Below are 23519 nucleotides of genomic sequence, written 5' to 3'. Positions count from 1 at the left end.
GAATAGTCAAAGAATAATTCTAAATAATTATTAAAATGAAACAGGAAAATGAATCCTTATTTTTTTATATAATCAGAAAACACTGGCAATATTGCCAGCTGTTTGACAACTGTGTAAATTTTTCGGAAGAAAATTTCAACTCAATTATTTTAGCTTTTTGTTTGCTGTATTATTAATTCTAAATAAAAGACATTGCAAAACAGTGTTTTTGTAAATACTGCTGTGTATATTTCGCTGTGATGTGCTATGAAATGTCGTTTACTATAAATAGATCGAGGTGCAGTTACCATAGTTCGTAATATTCTGTTTGATGGTGGATCAGACATATTGAGCGATATTTGGTAAATATGGGGAGGAGACAGGAACCAGCCTGGGCTCTGGGCACCGTGGGCCTAGCCGCGGCCAGGGAGCGTGGAGATATAGACAGGAAATTTCAGAATCGCCTAACTGTGACTCGTAGTATGATTGATAGATTAGGTCTAGAAAAAGAACTGCACGGGCATATGGGATGCGTTAATTGCTTAGAATGGAACAGTGATGGATCGTAAGTATTTTAAAATCAAATTAAACAAAACACTTTGTCTCTAGGTATCCAGTTCTTTTAGAAATACATGTTTGTTTACAAATGGACAAAGTGACACTATACTAGTGCTATTTCCAATGTATCATTAAAAGGCATGAATTTCGCACAAGTTTTTGTCGCAGAAATAGCTTGAATTGTCCCTGGATTTACACTCAATGGTAGTTCCTAGAAGCTGTTAGTTGAGCTGACTATTACTATCTTATATCTCTATTATTGTGATTGACTATGATAATGATGCAACCTTCATTACCCAATGGTATCCTACTATCCCAACATTACATTCACTTGGGAAGCTTTTAATTGCTAGAAAACATGTTACACATGAAGTTGCCTTTTTGGCTGAAAATAGAGATGGGTTGAGGGTCTTAATTTTCAAAATAAATGTAATTTTACAATTTTTATTGCTTTAGGTCATTAATAAATCGATCTGGTTTAGTTAGATCAAGAAAAATCAAAGAAAAAATTAAATATTGTATAAAAAAATGCATAAGAAATCTTAATAATTTAATGCTTTTTCCCCATAGGGTTCTAGCGTCAGCCTCTGATGACCTCCACGTTATACTGTGGGATCCGTACAGATATAAGCAGCTGCACAACATATCTACTGGTCACACAGGAAACATATTCTCAGTTAAGGTAAGGTGTCACATTACATTAAAATCAAAATCAATATCATCTATTCAAAGTACCCATTGAACACCTTTTGTTTGTCAGATTTGTTAGATATGAAAGACATAGTGTTAGACATAGTGGTGATAATTAATTACGTAAACTTAAAACCAAAGCTCCAAACCAAAAAAAACCAAAGAACCAAAGGTTCCAAACGCACCCATGTCAGAGAAGAGCTCACAACAAACTCAGCCGGGTAGTTTTTTTTTATCATCACCACTGTACATTTAGATTGTTCTCATGTCAGTGAACTTTTGTTCTTTTTGAGAAAATAAACTCTTCAAAACTAAAACTAATTCTGCAAAATATTGATACTAGAATAAGCAATAATAGCCTAGTTCATGCCTGCATGCCTGAGAGTTCTTCATAGTGCTCAAAGGTATGTGTATAGTGTATCCACAGTTAGCCAGTGTGATAGACAAGGGTTGATAATAATGATTATTGAAACTAGTTTTGTGGTATTTCTTTACTAGAAATTATGTGGCTTACTTTGATTATGCATATTATGCCCATAAGTCTGTCTGGGTTGTCAGAGTGAACTTAATGATTTTATTATAAGTCATACAAAGATGTCTCAATACCTAAAGTTGTATAAAGTACATATCAATGCTAAGAGGGGCTTATCATTTCTTTTAAATATAAGTTATGTTTATTGGTAACAAGTAATTACTTATCATTAACTGGTGACTCATTATTGATCATAATTTAAATAATAGTTATGATGAGACTATGTAGTAAAACAGGTTTAACAGCCACAAACATATTTAAAAAAAAAATAGTTAACAAAATCCATAAAACTATCATTACTATTAAAAACCAAAATTATATACAAAACTACATCAAAACAGTCAATGATGCTACATTCTTATTATTTGCTAGATGATGCCCGCGACTTCTTCTGCGTTATTGATATCCCGAGGGAACTCTTTGATTTTCCGGGATAAAAAGTAACCTATGTGCTAATCCAAGATATTATCTATCTCCATTCCAAATTTCAGCCAAATCCGTCCAGTAGTTTTTGCTTGAAGGAGTAACAAACATTCACACACACACATACATACATACACACAAACTTTCGCCTATATAATATTAGTTAGTGTGACTAGCTTATGTCCGCGACTTTGTCCGCATGGACTACACTTTCAAACCCCTATTTTACCTCCTTAGGGGTATTTCAAAAATCCTTTCTCAACAGATGTCTACGTCATAATAGCAGCCCAATCTATCCAGTAGTTTGAACTGTGCATTGATAGATCAGACAGTCATCTTTTTCGTCTATATATTTAGATTATGATCCTGGCAGGAAACCAGGGCTCTGGTTTTCAAAACCCTGCAGCATTTGTGCTGAGTCAGGGCAATTTTGTTTTGTTTCATGTGGGTGCAAAAAAGTCCTTCTTTAGATAGAGATAGTATTTGAAATTGTCCCATTTATTTGTAAAATTAATAGCTCGTTCACGCATGCTGCGTAAGCGTAGACGTAGCGCGTACAATTGCGTTATAACATATGGAACTGTATGAAACATGGCACACCGCTTGCGTAAAGCGTAGACGTATGCCTAACCCAGTGTGTTAGGGGTTTATGCGCGTCACTATGCAAGTGTGACGTGTACGCAATTAGTGTGAATCAGCCTTAAGTATGTACGTCATGTTATAGAGCAAGTAAAATTATTTCCCTTTCTGTTGCATGGTTTTAGAGGTGGCTTTAGAAGTATAAGTTTAATCTTCTCTTACAGTTCCTCTCAGAAGACGTGATAGCAACGTGCGCGGCGGACGGCTCGGTGCGTGCTCGCGACATCACCGGCGGCGGCTCGCTGCTGGAATGCTCGTGCCACTGCGGTAGAGTCAAGCGCCTCGCTGCAGCGCCTGACAAGCCTCACCTGCTGTGGTCTGCGGGGGAAGATGGACTTGTTTTGTGAGTATTTTCCCTAAAAAACGGGCCAAGTATTATATTATAATATTGTATTGTGTATTGTAAATCTTTGAAAAGACCACCGCCGAGTTTCTTGCTGGTTCTTCTCGGTAGGAACGGCATTCTGAACCAGTGGTAGATTAGATGCATTTGACGAATCAAAATTACTCGTAAAAGTTTAATTGAATCCATACTAATATTATAAATGCGAATGTGTGTCTGTTTGTTTGTTACCTTTTCACGGCTCAACAGTTTAGGCGATTTTCATAAAATTTGGTGGTTGGAGTTAGCTTGTACCCCGGAAATTGGCATAGGCAACTTTTTATACCAGAAAATCAAAGAGTTCCCATGGGATTTAAAAAAACTTAAATCCACGCGGACGAAGTCGCGGGCATCATCCAGTAAAAAATATTTGTAGCGTGTTGTATTGGCAGGCAACATGACCTGCGGTCGCCCCACCGCTGCAACTCGGACTCCGCCAACGTGCTGGTGAACCTGCTCAACCACATGGGGCGCTACGCGGAGGCCAAGTGCCTGGCCATCAACCCGCGCCGCCCCTACCAGCTGGCCGTCGGCGCCAACGACTTCTACGTACGCCTCTACGATACCAGGATGATCAAATTGGCCAGGTTGCAGGTATGTTGCCTACTACTACGATTTTTAGGGATCCGTACCTCTTTGATGGATCACTTTGTTGTCCGTCTGTCTGTCCGTCCGTCGTGTCTGTCAAGAAACCTATAGGGTACTTCCCGATGAAATTTGGCAGGTTGGTAGGTCTTATAGCACAAGTAAAGGAATAAATCCGAAAACCGTGAATATGTGTATTACAAAAAAAATCACCAAAAAAAAAAAAATGTTTAAATATACAAAGTAAGATAACTATACTAAGTGGGGTATCATACGAAAGGGCTTTACCTATACATTCTAAAACAGATTTTTATTTATTTTTATGCTTAACAGTTTTTGATTTATCGTGCAAAATGTCGAAAAAGATACCCAAATACAGAACCCTCGTTGCGCGAGTTCTTTTCGCATTTGACCAGTTTTTTTTTAATTTGAAACGTGTATTTTGTAAATTGTGCCTCAATAGGATAGATTATCATTGAAAGAATGTTGAAAAATAAAAAAAACAAGATGTAAGACAGAAGAGAGAAGAACCATTGTGTATAATGAAAATGGATTCACAGCGTCAAAACCACGCTTGCAAAGATCTTGCATCATCGTCAAATCAAATTACACGGTCGTGTGCCACTTGTAATCAGCGGCCGCCAGTGACTCGCTCGAGATCCTCCGTCGAACCATTCAAGAGTCTTGGTAATAGACTAGTGTCCAACTAGTCAAATCCGTATTTTTTATCAAACCTCATATCATATGCGCTTAGTATGCAAGCTTCTATGAAATACTGGATTGTAACGTCACAATGCGTGACATGTTTTTTTTAGTTTTGGAGAGTATTTTATGCTTGCACCTTGGTAGGACTGTAATTAACACTGGTTGGTCTTTTATTGATAACACTTTTAGATGAATTGTTTTTTAAATGTTTACTGATTAATCTATGCTGGTAGCCGGTTGCACCGCGAATGGAGTGTGGCGCGGCCGCAGCGAGGCTCCGCTCTCCGCGCCCGTCGCCGCGTACGATCTGGTCTAGTGCTAGTACTCTAGACAAGTTTAATCGATTATTTGAAAATTACACTTAAAACTAACAAAAGACGTGGATTTTACGTATTTTGGAAGACCCTCTATTTAATAATCCTTATGATCTTATTATGACCCTTTTGGTTGATCGAAATAAAATTATTATGATGGTGATAGGGAAGGCTAACGGAAATGTTCTCTTTCCAGGAGGAAATGCAGGTGACGGCGCCGACTACCCGCATTGCGTGGGAGCGCCAAAACGTGCGCTGCTCGCGCGCGGGCCACGGCGACCGCGACAATAACATACCGCGAGCGGCCGTGCAGTACTACGCGCCGGGTGAGTACCTCACACAGTCCACCGCTACCACGGAGTAAAGATAGTATGTTATAACACCTCTTCTTCTCTCTGGGCTGGTTTCCGCACTTAAATGTTTCCGTCTGTTGTGCGAAAGTTGTGTTATAACACCTATACAGAGGTTCGACGAAGCCCCATCTAGGCAGAGCAATCGTGCGGTAAAGGAGCGATCCGAGAGGGCCCCGGTGTAACATATCTAGGTCCTAACTCACATACAATTCACTAAGTGCGTTGTTGGACCTAGACATGTTAGCATAATCAGCCGTACCGCCAGGGAGTTACGTAATAAAAATTTAAACCACAAGTACCATACAATAATGTTATTTAATCTTGTGTTTGTGAAGTTACAGTCATGTTAACTTTTATTTAAACGTGACTAGCTCGTAATAGGGTATTTGACAGGTTTTTTAAAACTGTTCTACGTTAATCACTTATGTCTAAGGACTCTATAGAAATGTTTATTTTACGTTGCATTACATAATAATATAGTGCACGAAAAAATGGAAACAATAAATAATTAAATATCCCGCGAAAACGCTTTTCTGACAATATGGCGCCTCATACGTCATCGTGACGTGACCTGCTTGTAAACTTTGGTTGTTGATTGTTGAGTGTACGAGTTTACAAGCAGTTGACGTCATCAACCATTCGGCCAATCATAGTCGTTTATGACCATAAGTTGACAAAAAAGTCATTTTCTTTGTAGATTTTCTCTTAAAATATCTCTTATTTTACTTAATTGACTAAATATAAGATCTGGAATAGGGTATTTGACAGCATGTAAAATTAGGATCTATTGATGGCATCCGTGTTGAATATGAATTTTGGCTAATTTATATTTGACATGATGTTGGTTTTCAGGCCATTTATCCATGGAGCCAAATGAGCATACCTTTCCAAAGAAAGCCACGACCTACGTGGCGTTCAGCCATGACGGCAACGAGCTACTCGTCAACCTGGGCTCCGAACAGGTAAACATTAGTGTGCTCCTTCTATAGTGAATGATTGAAGATACCTGTGGTGTCATGTGTCTTTTGTATGTAGAAACTACAATGACTATATTTTTCTTTCTATAATGGCTATATATTTCTTGTTTATTACGGAACTCTGAATCTAATATCTATCTCAGGTATACCTATTCGACATTAACAACGCCAGGAGGCCTGTCCTTGTGGAGAGCTTCATAATTCAACACAACCACGGTTACCGTGAGGGTGAAACCAAACAATCGCCCAAGAATGGTACCACTGCGAGCAGCAGTGCGGGGGCCAATGGTACCATCGAACAGCAGCCGCAGTTACCCGACAGAGTACGGCAGATTAAAGAAATGGTAAGTCTGTAGCCTGTACTTTGAATTAAAAATTTTTTTTCAAAAAGTTATTTCCTATTGTGTGGGAATTTTGAAAAAGCCCTATCTACATTAAAAAGGGAAAATTTACAAATTTCAGTTTCTTAAGTTGAAGGGTTTGGGCTAGACGTTGATGAGTCAGTCAGCGAGACAGGCCTTTTATTGGGACTTTTATATACATAGATTACAGATTTTGATTTGATAAATTCTGTGCCAACCAGGGAACCTCAGGTTTTGAATAATCTGCCACTCAGACCGACAATTTTTTTTCCATTATCCGAATATATTTCTGTGGTTTTACCGCACCGTGAATATAATCGTTAAAGTTGCGATGTTGTCATCAATTCCAACAATATTTTGAGGCTTGATTAGTATAATAAACTAAGCAAATATTATCATGATTTGATAAATCTCGCGCCTCTACCCTGCGATTCAATATCTGGTCCCTTGTAACCTACATCTATTTTTGAAGAAACAGATCAGTCTGCAGCTAGGTTTGGTGGACTATACAGAGTGTATAATTTCAGGCGAACGAGCTAGTCAACAACGGGAATTACACGTCCGCGGTAGAGCTGTACAACACCGCCATCGCTGAGTGTCCCGACTGCGCCATCTTGTACTCCAACCGCGCGGCGGCGCTCATGAGGCGGTGTTGGTGAGTCTATCTACCCTTCACGAGCTTATTGCCTTCCATAACCCCAGTATCTTTAGTTACCCTAAAAACCGGCATACACTGGTAAAGCCACAATATCGCGTAAAGTAGAGAAATCCTTTGTGGGGCTGAGTATTTGCATTTATAGGATGACTCCAAAAGTTGTATTCTTGCTATATATTGTAATTTATTATGATTTGAAAAGCGCAACTGCTGAATTTCGCGCCGGCTCCTCTCAATAGAATTTTCATTCCTAAATGGTGTACAGGTACTAGGTCGTGTGAATGCTTTGTATGTACCAGCTCTTGTTAACAGGTGTAGCTGCTATATGAATAATTTTGTTATTCCTTTCAAGGTCAGGGGATACGTACGCAGCCATCAAGGACTGCTACAAGGCCATCAAGCTGGACTCGGGTCATGTCAAGTCCCATTTCCGCCTCGCCAAAGGCCTAATGGACTTGAAGCGTGCCCGAGAGGCGCACGAATGTCTGCTGTACTTCAAAGACAAGTTCCCCAAGCATGCGGAGAGCCATGCCGTGTTCCTGCTGCAAAAAGACATCAACGTGGCGCTCGAGACCATGGAAACACAGCCTGATGAAGGTATGTTGACGTCACCAGCATTCCATCACGCCGCACGAATGTCTACTTTACTTCGAAGACGAGTTCCCCAAGCATGCGGAGAGGCATGCCGTGTTCCTGCTGCAGAAGGACACCAACGTGGCGCTCGAGACCATGGAGACGCAGCCTGATGAATGTATGTTGACGTCACTAGCATGCCACTCGCCACACAAATATCTGCCGTACTTCAAAAGTTCCCCAAGCGTGTGGAGAGGCATACCGTGTTTCTACTGCAGAAGGTTTGGTGTCCTACTGGAGTAGGAACACGGTGTGGCTCGACACCACGATTCGACACTGAGGACGCAGCCTTACAAGAGTTGTTGATATCATGAACTATGTATGTTTCACATCATCTCATTTATTCAAGTTGGACACTACTGTACATTTTCTGATTGTCAAACAATGATGTAGAGGTGATAATTAATTGCGTTAACTCAAAACTAAATGTTTTCATACTATATCTGTTCTATTATGTATTTTCTTTTCTTTATCTTTGAAAACAGGTACCATGCCCACGTTTTGGAAGCAATCATATTGTTCCTATCTTTTAAAACGGTGACAAGCATGATATTAAAAATTACAGTACTATTTCTAAAATTAGCTGTATTCCAAAATTATTTGAGTACATAGTTTATGATAAAATTTTCCCAATTTTACGTCTCTTGATCATTAATCAGCAACACGGATCCATTAACAGAAAGTCAACTGAAACGAATTTATGAGAGTTTATTGATTTCGTTACTTCGGCAATGGATAGCGGCTGTCAGGTTGACGTTTCCACAGATTATTCTAAGGCGTTTGATAAAATTTCCCATAATATACTTATTTCATACATATTGGTGTGCATGGGGACCTCCTTCGATGGATTGAATCATACTTGTTTAATCGTAGTCAAGCTGTTACAGTCAAAGGATACTGCTCATCGTTCCCTGTTGATTTAATTCTGCAGGAGAACACCAGAGTAACCGACATAGCTCAGCAGGTTGCGAAGCTGAAGTAGCAATGGGCAAGGTACATAAAAAAACCGATAGACCGGTTCCAAGGTGCGAATAGATAGAATGGTGACCACACAGCCGAAAACGCAGACTTGGAAGATTCCCAATTCCCCATTCCCCATTAGCTGGACAGTCAATATCAAATGAGTTGCAGGGAGTCGCTGGATTCAGGTGGTGCAAGACCGTGGTGGGGTGCGTATGTGTGCGAGCGTGCGTGCGTGCGTGCGTTCGTGCGTGTGCGTGTCCAGCTGCGGATGTCTTTCGGTTGGTAAAGACGATGATGATAGTGGAATAAGCTTGTCGTTCCTTTTGTAAAATATTCAGTCCAATAGCCTTTTTGGTTGGCTATTTGATTTACAGTCGTAAAATGTAGAGATTGTCCAATATGACACGGGTTTTTGTTTCCAGTGGACGAAGATGGCCAATCGGGCAGCGCGCTCGAGCGCCAGTCTCGCAGCACCGCTTTGGATTACAGCTGCAGGTTTCTCGGCCACTGCAACACGACGACTGACATCAAGGAAGCCAACTTTCTTGGACCTGATGCTAATTTTGTGGCAGCTGGGTAATTCACTCCAGGCTCGTTTACTGTTGTACGGCAGGAGGCTTCGGCCGTGGCTACTTACCACCCTACCGGCAAAGTCTTGCCGCCAAACAGTTTAGCGTTCCGGTACGTAACCGTGAACAAACCAATAAGGGGTGGTATGGGCTTCCAGACACCAGCCAAGTTAGCCCGCTTCCATCTTAGACTGCATCATCACTTACCATTAGGTGAGATCCCACGAGTGACAATTTGGACTACAGCTGCAGGTTCTTTGACCACTGCAACACGACGACACACATCAAGGAAGCCAAATTCCTCTAGACTCGATGCTAACCTTGCTGGGTGAGTCAAACCAGGCTGGTCTACGATTGCTTCTTTTTTGGTTCCGTACCTTAAAAGAAAAAAGGGAAAGCTTGTTGGCTCACTTCGTTGTCTGCCTGTCTGTCAAGGCCAGTCAAGGAATCAAAACCACACACACAAAACAAACAAAAGTGTTATTTCTTGTATGGTGGTACGAAGCCCTTCGCGTACCGACTCCGACTTGCACACTAAAATCTCACTCGCACTTGACTGGTTTCTTCCATTCGGCTGTCTTAGGCTATCACCATCCTAGCGGATTATCTCTTGTCTATACTCTAACTATTTATCTGCTTTAACACCCATGTTTGAAAAATGAATCTTTGGGTACAGGTCTGACGACGGCAGCCTGTTTATCTGGTGCCGGAAATCTGGAAATATCATCAGATGTCTTCGGGGTGATGAGTCTATAGTGAACTGTGTGCAGCTTCACCCCACTATGTTCCTGCTAGCCACCAGCGGCATCGAGGCCGTCGTGCGTCTCTGGAGCCCTAGGCCCGAGGTAAATTCTAATAAAATTAAATGTTAAAACTGTTCTAAGTACGGACATACGATGAGCGAGTGTCTAGCAAGCTTAATAATATTAAATGTTTAAACTGTTCTAAGTATGAAAATTAGGTGTTTGCCTGCAAATGCAAAAATTATAACCTCTTTTAAATATTAAAACATTTGTTTTTGCTTGTTTTTTAGTTTTGTGTTGCACAATATCCTATTGTTTTTCCTCGTTTGCAATTTTTAATTTTCTTTTTCTTTTTTTGCTTGCACTTGATTTGACCAAGACGTTCGGAATATGGGTGTAGCGGAAAAGGCTTGTAATCTTGGATTGTTTCCTTTTATGTATTCAATGTTTTTCTCGTGGTATTACAATAATTGGATATAAGTAACTAGCTATTATTATACGCTATTTTCACGTAGTCTCTCGCACCCATTCAGTACAATTGACAACATATTAATTAATGACGCTCGTATACACATTACACATCTGCTACCATTACTTTTTCTCTCTATGCTATGCTGGTTTTTTCCAAAGAAAATATTACATACTTTTTGCATATACCATCAACGTACATATATTTGGTGTGGTTCGATTTTTATTATCTTCACTTTTCTCGGTATTGGTGCAAATATTTCCGACGCGTTAAATTTTTTCTACCCGACTACGGCTAAGCCCAAAAAGAGTTTGACCTGTGTGTATGTATGTCAGTTCCTATGTCCGCTCGTGACTATTCAATGGGTCAACCGATTTTGATAAAATATAAACATAAAATTGGAAAAAATCTAAATGTCGGATTTCATGCGTTTCATGGGCTGAAAAAAATGCAGTGCAAACAGCAGTCGGGGGGTTTTTTTTCTAAAAACGTTTAAATTACTTGTTATCTACACAGGACGGCTTAGGCGAGTCGCGCGTGGTGCCGGAGGCGGGCGCGGCGGCGGCGGCCAACCAGCAGCGCATGCGCAGTGACCCTTTTGAGGCCATGCTGCTCAACATCAGCTTCGCCGGCGGCACCGAACGCGAGATGCACTCTCCCGCGTGCCGCGCCACGTGAGTTACATCTCCAACATTACCTTTCCATCATCATCATCATCTGTTATCACCAAGAAAACATAGACATTTTAGAAAACCAATGTCCGCTAAGAACGTGACAAAAGAGACGTTCTGGAGACCACGATAAGGTAAACCGCAGCTCGAGACGATGGCGGGAAGATAAGGAACGCCGAGAACCATATGTATAGTGCGATGACAACCGGGGTGGGGACGCCCCGCACATCCGCACAGGCCCCGCACATCCGCACAGGCCCCGCACTAACTCGCTGCGGATGTTTTGCGGATTTGCGAGGCGCCCCTCCCCCCCCCCCCCCCTCTCATACCCTGATTGCAATCTCCTACCACCAAATCTTAAGTTTTATTGTAACATTTAAAAAAAAATCAGTAAATGATTTGCTTTAGATGTATTTTTTTCCGTTGCAGGTAAACTCAGCCTACAGATCGATCTCTTTTCACGGATTTCCAACAAACATCACCAAGTCATTTGTAAATATAATAATAATTATTATAATTATAGTAAATATACGATTATTTCTCGTTATCATTATGTATCATCACCGAATTTAGTTATACCTTTAAGCTGTTCACATATCACAGCATCGCACGGACCGCAAGCAACAGATTCCGTACGGCCCTATTTATTTATATATATATATTATCGAATATACAGGATACAGGGATAGTTACTTGCCTTTTCTGCATATTTTTCCTTTTCGCTGAGAGTCGTGACCCATTCCCTTCCATTAGTCGCATAATGGTAGGGGTTTTATGCGAATAAAAATGCGATGGCTCCCAGATTCTCCCGTATAGGACTCAACTAAGAGTGCGATTTCGAATCTTATCCCCTAATTATGCAAAGTTTGGGTGAAAACTCAAGAGTGCGATTTCGAATCTTAGCCCCTAGTTATGCAAAATTTGATTGAAAACTCGAAATAAGGTAGTTTTGATTTTTGTTGCATGTGTTGTTCCTTATGCTCTTATACTCAATCCACGGAAAGAACTTAGTATAGCGCTCTCTCAATTATTTAATCCCATACAAAGGACAGAGCCATAAATTTCTCGTTAACCATTTTGAAGCACTAACCAATTGAAAACGAAACTGTTTTCAAATTGAATTTCGGGCGGTGACTCAAAATTATTTATTTACTACTCATGTACAGATTATCTCATGATGATTACTATCATTACTACTCATGTACCTGTACTCTCCATCGCCAGCTGAGTGACTCTGAGCTTTTTTAACCGACTTCGAAAAAAGTAGGAGGTTCTCAATTTGTCGGAATCTTCTTTTTTTTTAAGAGGCCATGACCGAATGTCTCGGATACATGACTGGCAACAGCCTCTGTTCGAAGGCTTTGGGAATTCGGGACGAAAGTCGCCCAGGTATTTATATGTATAGATCATACTCGTCTGTAATACGAAACCTACCACGAGTATCACTACCTTTATTATAACTGTAGATCATCTACAGATGGTCTACAGTTCTTATATTTTATTTTTAAAATGGCTGTGACACAGAAATGGACGAAACTAAAGGGTTCCTTGTTTTACTACGGAATCCCAAACAATTAATATACTAATGATGTCATGCGGTGCGTTAGACGTTGCTCTAATGTGCGAACAGCTTTATAATACTTACTAGCTGATGCCCGCGACTTCGTCCGCGTGGCTTTAGGGTTTTAAAAGTTCCGATTGAACTCTTTGATTTTTCGGAATAAAATGTAGCCTATGTCACGCTCCAAATCTTTCACTATACCTATCGACGCAAAAATCTCATCGGTCTATCCGTTGCTCGGTTGCGACGTGAGTGAAGGACAAACCAAGAAACTAACACTTTCGCGTTTATGGGTAGTGATTGTTATATTTCAATATTTTTGTAGAATGGTGCCAAGTTGTTGTTTTTTTTATAATTATTTCCGAATTAGCCATTTCAAGATCTTGTGCATTAATCCGAATCGAGAAAATTCGGATGTCAACCAATCAGAGCCGTGCGATCATCACACTCCACTGAACCGCTGTCAAACTTTGATACTAATATTAACTAAGGTGCATGACACGGGTCTGCCCGCGAAATTCAAATTTAATTCGGTTTTTCGCAATTTGTAAACTAGTACGACAAAGTAGGCTTATGTCATTTTAATTGAGCCAATGGCAGTATCATCCTCACATGTTCATATAAAAATCTTTACTTGAAAGGGTCCAGGTTTAAGAAATTAGTTATACTATCGACTAATTTAGATTTTTGAGAAAATGTAAAACTCATTATTTTGACTAATTTCTTAAACTGAACACTTTCAAGTAAATTTTATGTAATCCTGTGAAGATGATACTGCCATTGGCGGAATTAGAATGCGATAAGCCTACTTTGTCGTATTAATTTACGAATTGCGAAAAACCAAATTAACAGGGCTCTCTACGTCACTTACTCCATACTATCGTAGTTCCAATTTCATTTGAATATTAAGCTACCAAAGTCCATTAAATTTTGCAGACATATTCTAGAAACTAATATCTATGCCTGTGGTGTTTTCGATTTTTCTAAAAATATGTAGTTTTAAAATTATACAGGCTCAAAGATTTGTATGTAAATTTTAAGACCGCGGAACTTTGAAACCGAATATTTTGACAGAAATCTGGAAAACTACAGGCATAGATATTAGTTTCTAGAATATGTCTGCAATATTTCATGGACTTTGGTTGCTTAATATTCAAATGAAATTGGAACTACGTTTGTATGGAGCAAGTGACGGAGAGACCCCTCTTAAATTCAAATTTCGCGGTTAGACCCGTGTCATGCACCTCAAACTGCAGGTTGACTGCTAAAGTTTGGGTTATTTTAATGTTTAAACTATCGTTTATACATTAAATTATACGTATAGAATATACTGGCTATACTCATGTATTTAGTCGATGCAAGCTCGGCTACCTTCGAACTAGTGTTGTTATGGATATCCATAACCGTAACCGAAACCGATATTATTTTTTACCAATATCCATATCCATATCCGGATCCGAAATTATATATCCATAACATCCCTACTTCGAACCCATCCGGGGTCCCTGTGAAAAAGAAAAAGGAAACAAAGACATCATCCCAATTGCAGCTTGTGCTTGTTTCGTATATAAATAGTTGACAGTAATATTTTACAGTTGATTTTAATGAAGTTTAATATTTCTTGTAAATATTGTTAGAGGGTAATTTAATGTTTAAAGCGATATTATTATTCAAGGAGCATTATTATATTATTATGTATGTAATAAACAAAAATATAATTATTAATAATTAAAGAAAGTGCTCAGTAACCGCTTTAGATTTAAAGAAATATTCATTTAGAAATGCTTTGAAATAGCAATGACTTAGGTCACAGATACACTAACTACACAATTGACGATTTTACAGGAGAGCTATTTAAAGTTTAGATATTATGTCTTCAAAAATAGTGCTATTTTGGGATAACTAGCACAAAAATTGTGCAATTTTTGTGCTAATTATACCAAAAATAGCACAAAATAGGACAATTTTTGTGCTAGTTAGACCGAAAATGGCACTATTTTTGTGGTAGTCATATCTGAAATTTAAAAGCTCTCCTATAAAATCTACAATTGTGTTAGTGTTATTGTAAACTAAGCCATTGATTACTTGAGCGCAACATATTCTACATTCTAAGCGCATGGATTTTCACATTGAATGATCGATTATCACATGACGAAATGGAGTTAAAATTCAATTGGAAAAAGTTGTGTCACTGCGCATCAACTACGCCAATATGCCTTGCACCTAAGGCTGGAATCTTTAACTTAAGCATTATAAGACAGATTTGTGAAGAGATAGGAGTATATTGCAACTCTAAATCAAAACTGTTTCTACTCAAAAATCTTGCTTTTTGATATGCCCTGTTTTTGATCCCTGACTCGATCATTTTATTTATCTACAGGGAAAACTGCAGTAGTATTCAATTGAGTATGTATAGTGCATTATGTAATATTCAGAACACAATTCTTCCTTCTTTCTTCTTTTATAATGTTAATATCGTCTTTAGATCTCTGTTATTTATATAGTGTCCGAAAAAAAGTGTATTTTGAGTTGAGACAGTTTTGATCGAGGGATGCGATACTGCTGCGCTTGCGATAAATGCAGAAGTCTGTTTTTTTTGGCTGATTTCAGTTAAATACAGTAACAAGCCCTGTCTTATGATTTGACTCAGTATATACTCTTTATTAAATCTGAGCAATGTCTAAGTACGTTCTACAGATTTCAGAAGTCAGTTGCTCTAACCGGGATCGGAACCAGAGATCTGCTAATTGTATAGAGGTCTACAGAAAAATTCTTACAATTTTAATGCCTGATACAAAATGGAAATATTCATTTAAGTTCCAGGTACAGTCAAATACCAGGTACAGGAAAAACTGTAAAAGTTAAATAATATTTTAATTTAATGAATTTAAATATTAATTTTAACGCTATATGAATTAATTAAATAAAACAAGTGAGAAAGTAAAATAGGTATTTTAATTTTTATCTTAGGGTACGCAACTTCAGAAATAAAGTGACTTAAAACAAAATGATACCTATTTGTTGATTCATAATGGGTACATATTTTGTTTTGTGTCATTTTAGTTCTTAAGCTGTTAAATAAATTTGAGACGTAAATAGCTCATGGAACTGAAGCGATGTAAAGGACAAAAAATAAATACAAAAAAAAAAACAAATTTCAAATTAATTATAATATTATGATAAAATACATCAGATAGTTTGACACCAATTAAACTATTTATTTAGTGGCATACTGTAGCAATGTCATATTTTATTATGTATGTAATATAAAATGTACGGCTGAGTGTATATAATTAAAAAAAATGTCTACGGCAACTTTGTATAGTAATAGAATAGATTTTAGTAAAATGCATTTTTCCTATAACTTATGTTTTAAACCTTTATTCTCACGGGTGGTTTTCTAACATGCGTTAAAAGTTTTTGAACATAAAAAGAATATGGATTCACAGCCAAATACAGAAAAGTTAAGTTCGATTCAATCAATAATTTTCAATAAACTTTGTTTGTATAGAGTGCGTTCTTAATATAATCATCTTAAAAGCAAGGGTACTTTCTAGTTTTTTGTATTTCATCCATATATATGTGAATACTTAAACAATCACTTAGTATTTTGGAGCTCTTAGGTTTTAGAGTTAATTTTGAGTATATGGCCGTTACTAAAATGGGCACCAAAAAAATTAATCTATCTCATTGATTTTTATGGACAACTCACGCTTGACCAAAAATGTATTATGCCAAAATTGATTTCACAAAAAAAGACCTAAAGTTTCCTAAGGCAGTTTTCATTTATCTCCAAAGGTTTTAGATTTCCCGATAATGTCCCAGTTAAAAAAACATTGTATACGAGTAGGCTGAGAAAATGTGCCACACAAAATGACAGTTATATTTGTGCTAATTTAAAGCGCCACACCGAGCGGACCGAGTATTAAAATTGACACTGTGTCAAATGGTTGTGTTGACAGATGTCTCAACACTAACTTTTAGTTCCGAGTACACTCACATGACGCTCACAAAATTGCTATCAGCGTCAATGTTGTGATAATCAAGTTGCTTGAGAAACAGGTCGGCAATCGCAAGTCCAGCAGACTTGTATTAGTAGAGATCAGTGCCGTTAGCTTAGAAGCTTTCCTGAATTAACGTTTTTTTTATAAAACTGTCTCGAATTCACGGACCCTTGCATCGATTTTGGCTTGTGTTTCATTAGACGCTTTTTTTAACGCGTGATCAAAAACTTCCGTGTATACAAAAGCTAACTCTATTACGAAATTATTTTACATGCATTGTATTTTAATTGTTTTTATCACGTTTTTATTGTCTCGACCTTTTGGTCAACCTTCCGTTATGATTTGCTATAAGTTTGATGAAATAATTACTATATAGCTAAATTTTTTTGTGTCATGTTTTAGATTAACGGTTGATTTACTTGGCAACCATTTGGCATCATTGTTACTTGTAAATTTGGACCAATAACAACGTTGCAAAGTAACTTATCGACAGATTAAACACAGGATTGATTATGATTTTGGCCGTTAATCTAAACCAACCTTAGTGTAATAACTTTTTTGTGATATATTTAGTTAGCACTTATGCCCTCGGCTGTACAAGTAGTGCTAAGGTAATACAGTAGGGTGTGTATACGCTTTGCTAATATTCCCATTTTGTATAAAGAGTTCTTGGATATTTTTTTTAACTCATAGATGTTGTTAAATTAAAGATTTGTTAGTATATACTGTGTTTTATTTAATGTTCTAATTATTTAATTTAATGTTTATTTCTTTTATAATTAATTACGTACGTAATTGGTTTTTTTTTAAATTCCGTAAGAACTTTTTGGTATATCAGGAGAAGTAGCCTGACGGTTTCCAGGAAGTCGAATTAGATTTGTAGTCTTCTTTAATTTTTTTTAGTGATGTAACGACAAATTCACGGTTATCGGATTTTTTCCTTATCTTGTGCTTTAAGACCTACCTACCTACCTAACCTTTCATGATTCTAGATCAACGGGAAGTACCCGTAAGTAGTTAGGTTAGTTACGTAGGTACGTAGTAAGTAGGTTTGCTTGACAGACACGACAGACGGTCAGACATACAACATAGTGATACTATAAGGGTTCAGTTTTTTCTTTTGCGGTACGGACCCTAAAAAATAGTCATAACATTATAAAATCCGCCATTTTTCTTGTTTTTCATATTTTCATCTTCTTGTTGCAGCATTGCAGGTACCAGGCGAACATCGCGTCTAGGAGCGGGAACTCTGCCCCCATTGGCAAGGAACACGCCAACGGTGGTGGAGTTACCAGGCCCAGATACGTTCCGAAGAACATCTTCTATCTCCCTTTTACACTCACAATATGGCTTCTTCATTCTTGAATATTATCTTCTTACTCCCTGTTGTCAGATGTTGACATATTCAAGGTTATCTTGCTGCTTGCATGTAAAATTCAGGATGGCATGAAGACCAAATTCACATTATAGTCGGTACAAAATATCTTCTCACGCGCGGTTTTAACTCTTTGGGTCAACTGCTATGTCAAAACTACGTCCTTTAAAATAAGGACTAAAATCGTCCTTTTGACATGATACTTGACACATAAAGATAAAATGGCGCGTGAGAAGTCATTTTAACGCATATACATTGACTTCTAGTTACTATCTAAATCTATTAAATAATAATTAATTAGCCTCATCTAATTACTGTACAAATCATACCCGCGTGGGGTGCCAAGAATACTGGCTGCATTTCTGCGTCAGACAGCCAGGCTGATCCTTTTTGTAAAAAATGTGCCAGCCCTTCTGTCAATAGATGAGGCTACTGAATGCGGTGAAATGACTATAGAGCGCACTTTGACTTTGCTTTGACTTGTGTTTCAGTCCAAACGAGACAGATTTATGCCAGCGGTATAACTCTGTCTTGTTTTAACAGTGTCTTAAGTCACTGCAAAGTCAAGGTGCTATAGAATCTCATGCTATGATTCCATGGCCAAAGGATCTCCACGACAAATTGAACATCAGAGATGCATAGTTGCACTTGCTTATCGGTTTTAACCATTTCCGCTGCGGCTCCCGGTCTTGATGCTGTCTCCCTGTATGACACGGAGCCATTGTGTGAACGCGTTGGGTCCCACATTAGCGCCCGTCCGTCCCCGTTCCCAAGGAACCAGAATCAGTCCATTAGGTTTCTTGCCATCATCCCGCCTAATCGCAGGATTGAATTAGTGGATAAGTTCAGTTCTGATTCCCTGAACTTTTTGAGTTGATCTGAAAGTAGAAAAGTAAAATTTTATATTAGCATTTAAATTAGCATAAGAAAGGTAACGGTTTAAAATTAAAATAAGCCTTGATGCCTTTTGCTGTTTTCTCTCTTTTTAAATTTATAAACTGGCGCTTGGCTGCAATGCAGCATACCAACAAGTGCGCTTGCCTAGACTAGGCAAGCGTGGATAGGCATCCTTTCGGCCCTAGAAGATGCCTATCCATTCTTGACTTGAAGGGGTACCCATATCAAAAGTGGAGGGTTAAACTTTTAAATACTTATGTCAACATTTTTAAAATCTAGAAAAAAGAGAAAAGGACAGCTATCTTTGTTTTAATTTAAAAATGGAATGCGTAAACGTTTTGTCCCTTTTTACTTATCCCGATTCTACCCCAAAGCAGCGCCGCTGCATGCCGGCATGTATTTGAAAACGAAAAATAAACTAAAACGGTTGACTGAAGAGAACGCCATCTTGGAAAAATCGACACATTTCAATTTGAACTTAATCTTCAAAGAAATATGGTCGAAATTTCAATAGAGCTATTTATATCGTGGTTTTGTAGTCCAGATTTCAACATTCCTGCTAATTTAATCCAAAGGCGCCGGTTATTAAGTTGTTTTTAATTACTTAATTATGAGTTTTAATTAGAAGAAAAGATAAATAGGTAAGTACTTATTTCACTTTTTATGGCTTTTTTTCTTTTTTAAATGCATACAACATATCTGCATACAACGCCTAGTTTTAATATGCTGACGGTACAAAATTCATTTCTCGTAATGAATCGACAGAATAACTTGCGTGGGCGCACCTACGCAACCTCCATTGTTTTTGACAAGCTTATTTTAAACTCTAATTACTTGTTAATACAGTCTAGATTTGTAATTAGTTTTTGTAGGATTTTAAATTTATTTTATGGGCATTGTTTTTATTTTTTGTAATCTGATAGGATTGTACCGTTCATAATAAGATAATAATGTGAACGAAATTTGATAGTCTGACAAACGAGTGGGCTAAACAGTTATAGGTAATCTACCTAAGTCGATACTTGATACCTTAAGTTATAGAGGTAGGTACCTAGGTACTAATACCCGGTATCCACTAAAGCGGAGATGGGCGGAAATGTAAACACATCAAAATCTTCGCTTTAGTGAATTCCGGGACTTATAATTCAAATTCAAATTATATTTTTATTCAATTAAACTTTTACAAGTGCTTTTGAATGTCAAAATAATCTACCACTGGTATGCCGTTCCTACCGAAAGAAGAATTGCGAAAGTAAGTGTCTGTTTGTTGATTTGTTACATTTTCACGCCTAAACCGCTGAACTGATTTCTACAAAATTTGGCAAGAAGATGGCTTGCATCCTGGGGATAAACAGAGGATACTTGTACTTTTTAGCCAAGAGTTCCCACGGGAGTTATACTTAACAACTGCAATAGGTAGGTACAAAATTCAAAATATTTTTATTCAATTAAACTTTTACAAGTACTTTTGAATCGGCAAGAGCACCACTGGTTCCGAATGCCTTTCCTACCGAGAGAAACCATCAAGAAACTCGGCGGTTGCTCTTTTCGACACGTGCGGACGAAGTCACGGGCATTATCTATGCTCAGTTAATAAAGGGAGGAAAAAAAATAATTTAAATGATTTTCGGTAAAGAAACCCGGTATTCCTTTCCTTCGGTATGGTATCCCAACTTCCGGCCGATAAATCGAACCCTCTGACACGTGCGGTGATGCGGGCCCATGCCGGCTCCACCCTATTTCTACTTGCGTTTAAATTAAATGTTATTGGAATTAACGGTTAAAAACTATTAACTTTAATTTTATTTCTAGAAACGTTTAACTGAATGTTAATTTTTAGTGAAGGACTTGTAGTTACATTTTGCTATTACTAGCTGATGCCCGCGACTTCGTCTACGTGGATTTAGGTTTCTAAAAATCACGTAAGAATTCTTTAATTTTCCGGGATAAAAAGTAACCTATATATTATGTCTTTAATTATAACCATGCCAAGGGTGAGTCCGAAAACACGATAGACTAAGGCGCTACTCCCGACAGACGACATCAAACGAGTCTGCGAGAGCAAGTGTGGAAGTCCTCACAAGTGACCCATGTCCAGCAGTGGACGACTATCGGCTGATAATGATGATTAACTTAAACACCAATCTTTCTTCTTTTTTTTCTTTTCGCAACCTAAAACCATCCAAGTGCGATTTGGACACGCACACATACGGTTCCGTGCCATCGTACATGAAATAACCCTTTTTTAATTTTCATGGCAGTCATTTTGAAATTTTTATTAGTATTTATTTATTCTTGTAGCAGCAATAGAAAGTATAACGTAGTGATTACATACTCTTTGATAGAAAGAAATCGAAAAAAAATACTCACATTCTGTCAAAATTTCAACTCTCTACCTATTACGGTTTACGAGATACAGCCCGCTGACAGACAGACGGACGGACAGAGAGCGGAATCCTTAATAAGGGCCCCATTGGCACCCTAAAAACGAATGAAATCACTATTGTGTTTTTGACCGATAACAATTTCTATAGGTATCTTACTAATTCATGGCTGAGCAGGATCGTTTGAATTAAATAAATTAAACAGTTTACGCGGCTAAAAACCTTTTAATCAGTGGGACCCGAAAATAAATTATCAAATTAAGTTTCAAGGAATAAAATGTCGGCTGAGGCGGATAAAAAATCGTTGACCCCGATCTTGAGGCGGGGGTAAGTATACATTAATGTTTATTTTGTGATAATATTTGGTGTGTTATCTATGAGGTTAGTTCAATTTTGTTATCTATGGATAGGTTCGGTATTGGGGTAGGATTGGGGCAAGTTTTTAACCGACTTTAATAAGAGAAAGAGGTTTGTGAACCATTTCGATTACGTCCTTTCTTAGCCTCTTAGGTAGATATATATGGAAGGTCCCAATTTCGATTCCCGGCAGGAGCAGTGTAAGGATTAATTCTTAAATTGTCTCTGGTCTAGTTTGGCGGAGATCTTTGGCCGTGGTTAGTTACCATGCAATCGAAAACCCTTGCTGCCAAATAAAATGTCGCGTAGAAATATGGGTTTAATCGACTGCCATACCTCTTTCAAGTAAGCCCGCTTCTATATATCATCACTTATCACTAGGTGAGATCGCAGTCAAGAGCGAATAAAAACAACGGTTAAGTGCGAGTCTTCGTGCTTCCATACCATCGTTTACCACTTTTTTTTGTATTGCGGCCATTTTGGCGTTTTTGAAAAATAAGCACACATTCTGTGAAAATTTCCACTCTACCTATTAAATATGGTTCATGAAATAGAGCCCGCTAATGGACAGATGGACGGACGGACAGCGAAGGCTTTACAATAACGATCCCGTTGGCACCCTCTGACTGTATACCGTGGTCATTATCTAGTTATAATATTATAACCTACTAGAGGATGCCCGCGGCTTCGCCCGCGTGGATTTCGGTTTTTTAAATCCCGTAGGAACTCTTTGATTTTCCGGGATAAAAAGTAGCCTAAGTTCTTCCCCGGGAGGATCAAATTTCATTAAAATCGGTTCAGTGGTTGGGCCGTGAAAACGTAGCAGACAGACAGACAGACAGACACACTTTCGCATTTATAATATTAGTATGGATTTAACCTACTTATTTAGCCAACTTGAGTAAAAATAATTATTAGTTAGGTATAATGTTAATAAAATGCATGTGCAATTTACAACTTTATGATTAAGTATTTACCCCTATGTACGGTAATTAAAAATTAAAACGCGTTCACACCTGTAGGTTTTTAGGTTAGGGGTGACACCTGCCCCATAAAGGTAAAACTTTTATTATTCATTCTAGTATAGGCATTAAGTAAGGGTGGATATTCTTTCACCTTTTGTTGTTGTTGTCCTGCCTGACCGACTTCCGAATTGGGAAATGTCAGTTGAAATGTTATGTAACATTTTTAGGGTTCCGTACCTCAAAAGGAAAAAGGAACCCTTATTATAGGAATACAATCACATCGTAGTTCGTCTGTCTGTGTGTCCGTTTGGCGAGTCTGTCAAGAAAACCTTAGGATACTTCCCGTTGACCTAGAATCATGAAATGTCGGAAAAAATCCGAAAACCGTGAATGTGATAGTTACATCACAAAAAAATTATTAAAATGTGTGAGTTCATAATCAAATAATTTACTTTCAATTTTCAAAGTAAGATAACTATACCAAGTGGGATTTATCATACAATATGAAAGAGACTTTTTCTGTACATTCTAAAACAGATTTTTATTTATTTTTATGCATAACACTTCTTGTTTTTATCGTGCAAATGTCGGAAAAAATACCCGAGCACGGAACCCTCGGTGCGCGATTCTCACTCGCACTTGGCCGGTTTTTTTGTTGTAAAAACGGATATAACTATAAGTGCAGTTCCGTTGAGAAATGGCGTAGGACCTAATCGAGGAAAAAGCAAGGGAATTACTTAGATAAAATATAACTCGAAAAATAGCAAACGAATA

The 23519-nt window shown here is 38.0% G+C and overlaps 1 protein-coding gene and 1 long non-coding RNA gene across 3 annotated transcripts; one reads left to right on the top strand and one right to left on the bottom strand.

Annotated features, from left to right (window-relative positions):
• The first annotated feature begins 68 nt into the window (after positions 1-68).
• Positions 69-11739, top strand: LOC123870550 (WD and tetratricopeptide repeats protein 1). Of its 2 annotated transcripts, none has more exons than XM_045913912.1 (13): positions 69-544; positions 1108-1219; positions 2986-3164; positions 3596-3797; positions 5007-5133; positions 6013-6122; positions 6281-6481; positions 7027-7154; positions 7507-7751; positions 9173-9326; positions 9996-10164; positions 11048-11205; positions 11632-11739. In XM_045913912.1, the coding sequence occupies exons 1-13, from the start codon at positions 348-350 to the stop codon at positions 11633-11635; spliced, it is 1986 nt and encodes a 661-aa protein (XP_045769868.1). In that variant the 5' UTR covers positions 69-347; the 3' UTR covers positions 11636-11739. The 2 variants fall into 2 exon arrangements, with proteins under 2 accessions (XP_045769868.1, XP_045769867.1); XM_045913911.1 differs by having other exon boundaries at positions 5004-5133.
• A 2241-nt stretch (positions 11740-13980) lies between these two features.
• Positions 13981-17484, bottom strand: LOC123870573. Its single transcript, XR_006797098.1, has 2 exons — positions 14249-17484; positions 13981-14134 (listed from the first exon to the last, which is right to left on the bottom strand). It is a non-coding gene; the product is annotated as an uncharacterized LOC123870573 (long non-coding RNA).
• Between the last annotated feature and the right edge of the window lie 6035 nt (positions 17485-23519).

This window comes from Maniola jurtina, chromosome 12 (assembly GCF_905333055.1).
Source record: "Maniola jurtina chromosome 12, ilManJurt1.1, whole genome shotgun sequence".
Lineage (NCBI taxonomy): Eukaryota > Metazoa > Arthropoda > Insecta > Lepidoptera > Nymphalidae > Maniola > Maniola jurtina.
This window is presented reverse-complemented; position numbering and strand designations above follow the sequence as displayed.

Excerpts from the sequence above, each read along its gene's own strand:
- LOC123870550 (XM_045913911.1), top strand. The coding sequence starts at position 348 with ATGGGGAGGAGACAGGAACCAGCCTGGGCTCTGGGCACCGTGGGCCTA. Across the intron at positions 3,165-3,595 it reads GGGGAAGATGGACTTGTTTT|GCAACATGACCTGCGGTCGC; the intron begins GTGAGTATTTTC and ends TTGTATTGGCAG. Across the intron at positions 5,134-6,012 it reads CGTGCAGTACTACGCGCCGG|GCCATTTATCCATGGAGCCA; the intron begins GTGAGTACCTCA and ends GTTGGTTTTCAG.